The following is a 6,669-nucleotide window of genomic DNA, read 5'->3' as shown; positions in this document are numbered from 1 at the left end:
CACTCGCTTCCGATATCGGAGGTGACTCATCAAAATGTGGAAAACATACTAGAAATCTTTCCGTTGTTGTCTGTGTTGGGGTTTGACTTTACATTTCATAAATAATTGACTAGCTGTGCCAACCATGGAGCGGCATTGGATACTGTTTAAATATTAAAGACCAAAAGGCAACCATCCTTAATTTTGGAGCAAAACAAATGGGATTTAAAGTCTGGCCCACTTGTTTTGATCTAAGGACAGTATTGTTGAGATTAATCATCTGGCGAATCTTTCTTCTTTACTGGACAGCTTCCTATGAACCCAGATGCCTCCTCTTCCTCTCGACGAGCGCATAGTGGTCATCCAGCGGCCTAAAAACATAACTTTGTGCGAGGCTTCCCCTCAAGCCATCCCACATCACTCGTCTCAGATCTCCGCCTCTTCCAATGCGCAAATCACCCGTGCTCCCCGCCCTCACTTCTACTCACCCACCTGTAAACCTCTGACTTTGGAATGCAAACGCAGACCTGCCCGTGGACAGAAAATCCCGGGCGATCATTCTGTTGCGCCGCCGCCGCCGGCGCCGGGTTGCAGAAACGTCCCGAGTCACTGCCACAGCAATGGAACTGTAACTCTCAGCCCGCGACTGCCGTCCCACACACATAGTATTGATATCAGATTGACTCTGGACAAAGGCGGGAGAGCAGGAATCAGCAACTCCCTTGGCCATAGCGCAAGTGGCAAGGTTACACGGGCAAAATGCGTCCCTTCACATTCAGATCAGATTGAGAGAAGAACTGGCGGAGGTGAACACAAATCACTGCAAAGTCGCCACACTCAACTGTCGTCATCCGCCGTCCTGCAGTTTGTCCCTGCGCAGTCGCAGCAGTACAACCTCGGGGATGTGAAAGAGAAAGAAAAGGGCATTTTTCTCAAAAGACCTGACTCCGAATTCCCCTTGCTGGATCCCAAGACTTCCAAGCTGGGTACCGTGCATCATAGTCTTCCCTACCAACACAATTCCGTCCCTGTTCCCCATGCAGCCGTCCTAAACTCCAGCCATCCCTCTTCCTCTCCCCATCAACCCTTCCAGTCTCACCCATCCCGCCACAGAGATCACCGTCCTCATATTCTTCTCGGTCTACCCGTGTCCCCGTGCACCTCCCACACAGGCGGCTTCCCTAGTCCCGACCACAGCTGCACCATTGACTGCACCCACCCCTTCGGATGCGGTTGCTGGCGGTTGGTACGATGCAGAGGGGCTAAAGGACAAGGTTGCCAAGGAGGTGGCGGTAGCTCGTCCACCTCCTTTTCTGGCGTTCATAATGTCGGCGTGGTAAAAAAAGGAGGCAAAGAAATGGGCCTGAGGAATTTGGGAGGATGTCTCTCCGCCGCCTCCACCTCAAACACATCCTCAACCAACAGCACTGTGTCTGAACACCGATCAAGCCTGTTCAAACCTCTCCGCTGTGCCTCTTGCTCCAGTGAGGCCGGGAACTTTGAGAGCCCCGCTATTCTTCGTAAGAAAATGGTCGGGGGGTGCCTGCCTTGTACCCCGATATCCTCTTCCGCCCCTCTTCGGGCAATACAAAGCTGTGTCACGGGTTGCAATCCCAAAACCTCTCACACAGGTAGCTCCACCTGCAGCTATTGTAGCAGCGACCCCATCGTGGTAACGTTCAACCCTCGCAGAGGTAAACCTCCGGGGAGAAGCATCGAAGGAGCGCCTCATGCGGCGAATATGTTCCAAGCCAATGACGATGACTACAGCGTACGAACCATCTGGCCTGAAGAACTGGCGAGAAAGATGACCCATTCCACAGCCCAAGGGAATCACTGTGCCGGAATTGGGATAGGACTTGGAAAGACAACTTCCAGGCAGATCCAAAATGAAAGCAAAAGAGCCGGCCTCGTCCGCCTGGACTGCGAAAACCTCCAGGAGTACGCTCACTCTCATCTTACGGACCACGCTGGCCGGCGGCGACTACAGCAGGACAAGATGGCCGCCCTGGATTTTATGGCTTGCAGGTCGGGACAGGGATACGATGAACACGGGAGCTCCGTCAGGAGGCTTCTTAACAAAGCGGACGACGCGGGAATGGCGGGCACTCTTGAGCACAATCGACATACACCGTATCCTTGCGCACCTTCACCGCGCTCCCCTTCTCCGCCATCGCCCGTTTCCTTTTCGCCTCCACCGTCCGCTCCCAGCACACTCATCAAACCCAAACCCTGGCAGAGAGACGGGGGACATTCTCTACCATCCGCCCAGTCCCTTCACTTGGCTCTCAACTCATTCAACAGAGAGCAAAATGAAGAGAAAAGCAGAAGTAAGATGCTTTTTGTTTCTGTACTTGCTATAAGTCGAGGCTCCATCTTTGCCAAATAGAATGGAATTCTCTCATGATGTCTACTTGTCCTCTTCCAGTGCACCTTTCGCTGCCACTCTCCTCTTCGCTGCCTGCCTCCCTGTCTGATGAGTCCGCAATGACTCCTGATGCGGAGAACGCCGTGATTAGTGCCATCCTGCCCTTCTTGTTTCTTGGAAACGAAAGGGATGCTCAAGACCTGGATCTGCTCTTGCACCTCAACATCGGCTACGTGGTCAACGTGACGACGCACCTTCCCCTCTACCACCTCAAATCAGGACTGCACTACAAAAGGCTGCCGGCCACAGACAACAGTAAACAAAACCTTCGACAATACTTTGAGGAGGTTTTTGAATTCATTGGTGAGTTCTTCATACTGATTTGACTTGAATGTTTGTCAATGGTGCTAAACGCCATTCGCCACTGAAGCTCGACTTTATCAATGCATATTTCTGATGGGTAGTATCCAAAAGTGATATGACCTGTTTTGTCTCCATTCACAGAGGAAGCATATCAGAGTGGGCAAGGTGTGCTGGTGCACTGCCAGGCAGGTGTATCCCGTTCGGCAACCATCGTCATCGCCTACCTAATGAAACACACCCTCATGACAATGACGGACGCCTACAAATATGTGCGCAGCCGTCGTCCTGTGGTGTCGCCAAATCTAAACTTCATGGGGCAGCTTTTGGAGTTTGAGAGGGACCTCAACTCCGGGGTGACTCCTCGCATCCTGATGCCTAAACTTGATGGTGTCGAGACCCAAGTGTAGGAGCACATGGAATTTGGCTTTGAGGGGGCAGGTTAAGAAAAATGCAATTTGTGCACTTTTATACTGTGAAACATGAGACAAACTGATAAATGACCTCATGTAAGTAGCTATTTAACTTGATCATCATCCAGTACGCTGTTTATAGATAATGTGCCAATATAAATAATGGAACACTGTATTGAAAGATTTTTGACCTGAAACTTGGGACGGTTGATTATGCACTGATAAAACTTATACAACTGTCAAATTAGCCTTTGTTAAGTGAGCCTTGTTTGGACATTTTGGCAAGTATTTAAAAAAAAAACTCAGTCTCATCTTAGCATAGTATCACATTAGAAAAGATTATTATGAAATAAATTGTGAAGCTTTCGTTGAGATGAATATCGGCTACAATTCTTGAATTGGATTAGTACAGGTGTAATGGTGTGATCAGTGAGTACTTGACAATTTGACAAATGGGGAGTAAAACAGCCATTTCAAATGTTTACAATGGAGCTTACATGTGTTTCTTCTTGACACTCCTGCAACCAAATATGCTTTGTGTTTTGTTAGCGAAAGAGCCAGAATGATCAGTTTTCCAGTGATGCCAATGTCAATTTTTCTTTTTTTCCTTCTCCTGCCTTATCTTCTCGTCCCCACTGTGGCCCTTGTGACTATGCATCACTGTATTAGGAAGGCTTTGCTTTTGATTAGAGAAGATACCAAGATTCACTGTGAACGCTTCTTCTACTGTGAAAGTGAAGGCCTCAATGGGGTCCAGCTAGCATATTTTATCTTCTCGGTCTTATGCCAGAAAGGAAAAAAAGAAAAAAAATGCCACTGAATTATAAAGTGTCTTCATTGTCAACATTCACAAAAAGATGACAAATTTTGTGATATGGAAAACATTGGGCTGTGAAGTATTAAGTGTTTACTGTTCAGCTTTGAGCGGCAGGAGTTTGTTGCAACTTCCTGTTTAGAGCCATGTAGTATTTATAAAGTCCTTTTATAGAAAGACTTTAGTATTTGGTGCACAATTGATGTATTCTGAGGCATGATTATTAGTTTGCACATTTTCAAACCCATGCTGTACTCATTGGAATTTTTGTTGTTGTTGCCGGAATCAATTGTTGCCATTCTTCCAAATTCAAAGAATGATGTTAAAATCATTAAGCATGATGTGTATATATTTTTTTGGGAGATAATATAACAGGGACGCATGCATTGTGTCCCAAGTGCTGTTGTCTTATTGATTCTAGTTCAATCGACAAATCTTTGGGTTAATGTGGGTTAATAGTCACTAAAGAATGCACTCACAAGCATTTTGTAACGAAATCTCATTAAAATCACTCATCAAAAATAGCCAGGTAAGACTAGCTCACATTTGGTACAAAATATTCTGCTTCACTTTTGGCTGGTTATTATGCAAATTGCTTGTGAGAGTTTGCGAGGGACAAAATAAAAAGCTTGGCATGTCGTTTCAGCAAATTTTGATCGGACATTCAAAAGTTCTCCCCAAAAACTAAACTGCCTTCAGTTTCTTTCGCCTTGTACAATGTGCTCCTCATTGTTCTATCAATGACTGGAGAATATTGAATTTATTTGTAATTTATTTTTTGGATTAATAATGTCAGTTTTACATAGGTTACATATATTTTTCTACTATTATGTTTTCTAATTACGTCAGGTATTGTTTTTACACGTCCTACCTTTTCTTACGTTTAGTCTTCATTTTATTTGTCGAGACATAACCAAACAAACAATTCAGTCTTCCCAAGCTTAAGACGGCAACGGAAAAAGCTCCGTCGTCATCGCTCCGTGACTTTTATAGACTTTTTATGTAAATGGCTCTGGAAGGAAGTTGTTTAATTTCACGCTTTATGATCTTACACAAGAGATCATCTCTTCGGAGCCGCGCGGTCTGGTTTGAGCAAAAGTGTTTTGCATTTGTAAAGCCGAAAAACGTGCGAGGTGTCGGCGTGTTTTTGATACCTATTTTGAGAACATTGTAAAGCCATGTATTGGTGGAATTTCCTGTTATACTTGTATCTTGAATCAATGTGCTATTTCCAGTCTGGTTTTTCAACATGAGGGTGAAATTGAAGGGCCTAAAAAAATAAAACCTAAGTGGGTCTGATATTAATGCTTCCACGCCACTACTGAAATTTCTATGACCTAGGATAAGTATGTACCTGTGATCTCCCCTCCTTTTAATACTGTAATCGTTCTATTTAGACAAGCTAATTATTTCACATGCACTGTGACTAATACAATGCTGCTATATCACTAAGACGTCTTTGTATGTCACATTTATCACAAAAAGAAGTGCAGGTTTCAAAAAGGACGGACGGACAGACGCCCTGCTGGAAAGTGGAGCAATTGATGCACATGCCTCAAAGCTGTGTCATCGTTTCAAGATATTCGGAAGGAAGGAAGGAAGGAAGGAAGGAAGGAAGGAAGGAAGGAAGGAAGGAAGGAAGGAAGGAAGGAAGGAAGGAAGGAAGGAAGGAAGGAAGGAAGGAAGGAAGGAAGGAAGGAAGGAAGGAGAGACTTTTTTTGGGGGACATTTCTTCAAGGCCGTTTTATGGCCGGCCGTGATACGTCTTTTATTGCAGATGTAGCAGTTTGCTCGGCATGTATTTATCAAACGGGAGGGAAGGGAAAGCTCACACTGACTTGCACGCTGAGGACGCGGCACTCCCATTAGAGCCATGCGGGCTACAAAAATGTCAATTCAAAACATCATTGGAGCAGAGGAAGAGAATAGAACACACATTTGCCACCTCTGTTCCACAACAACAGTGATGCCGGAACAGAAATCACATCTACCTACTAATCATGTAGCACAAATATGCAAAAATGAAACTGATGCATATTTCACACGTCAATTTTCTATGCATCCAGGAATTTGGAAAATCATTTTTAACTTCACTTTTGTGTTCTTGTTCTTAGGTAGAGGGCAAGAAAGTGTGTCCAAATGGTTCTTTGCTCACTAGAGTTGGTTGGCACAATGACAAATTCCCATCCAGGCTGAAGAGTTGCGCAACATCCAGCCGACCTGCTCTGTGCACAGTGGCTGGCTGCTCTACTGCATTGTACTATGTGACTGACAAACTTATACATTTAAATGTGTTTTTATGCAGCAAAATGAGTCCAATAACCCTTATAGGATCCTACCAGTGTGCTGTGCAAAACGTGATGGCTGGATGGTGACATGTTCACTTCTAGTGAACACATTGGAACTGTCTTTCAATAATAAAATGCAAAAGGAAATGTATGTGTCTCTTATTGTTTGTCTCATTTCGTTCAAGAAGAAGATTGAAAAAAAAACAAAAAAACATTTTGACCATCCTAAACAACCATGAGGCAACAGTCTAGTATTGAACTGCGCCATCAATACGGACAGCCAATTGTAATTGATGATTTTGATCATCATGCCGAGCACATCTGCTTGCTTTAGAATTGCATAACACCAAGTTGCTACTCACAACTGTGATCAAGCCCCTGCGGGCATGTCAATATAGGACGTATTCAGTATCTGGTTGGAATTAATTCCTGTGCAATCACGGGGTT

The 6,669-nt window shown here is 44.8% G+C and overlaps 1 protein-coding gene across 1 annotated transcript; it reads left to right on the top strand.

The window, feature by feature from the left end:
- Positions 1 to 304: 304 nt before the first annotated feature.
- Positions 305 to 6,359, top strand: LOC147042953 (uncharacterized). The gene is made up of 4 exons (XM_085935221.1): positions 305 to 2,309; positions 2,408 to 2,710; positions 2,852 to 3,216; positions 6,049 to 6,359. The coding sequence occupies exons 1-3, from the start codon at positions 305 to 307 to the stop codon at positions 3,115 to 3,117; spliced, it is 2,574 nt and encodes an 857-aa protein (XP_085791347.1). The 3' UTR covers positions 3,118 to 3,216; positions 6,049 to 6,359.
- Positions 6,360 to 6,669: the final 310 nt, after the last annotated feature.

Source organism: Syngnathus leptorhynchus, chromosome 17 (assembly GCF_054491065.1).
Source record: "Syngnathus leptorhynchus isolate UIUO chromosome 17, UIUO_Slep, whole genome shotgun sequence".
In the NCBI taxonomy this organism is placed as follows: domain Eukaryota; kingdom Metazoa; phylum Chordata; class Actinopteri; order Syngnathiformes; family Syngnathidae; genus Syngnathus; species Syngnathus leptorhynchus.
The sequence above is the reverse complement of the archived record's forward strand: the minus strand, read 5'-3'. Positions and strand labels throughout refer to the sequence as shown.

What these genes read in the sequence shown, in the direction of transcription:
- LOC147042953 (XM_085935221.1), top strand. Translation starts at nt 305, where the DNA reads ATGCCTCCTCTTCCTCTCGACGAGCGCATAGTGGTCATCCAGCGGCCT. An exon ending in AAATGAAGAGAAAAGCAGAA is followed by an intron (nt 2,310 to 2,407) that starts GTAAGATGCTTT and finishes GTCCTCTTCCAG; the next exon opens with TGCACCTTTCGCTGCCACTC. An exon ending in GGAGGTTTTTGAATTCATTG is followed by an intron (nt 2,711 to 2,851) that starts GTGAGTTCTTCA and finishes CTCCATTCACAG; the next exon opens with AGGAAGCATATCAGAGTGGG.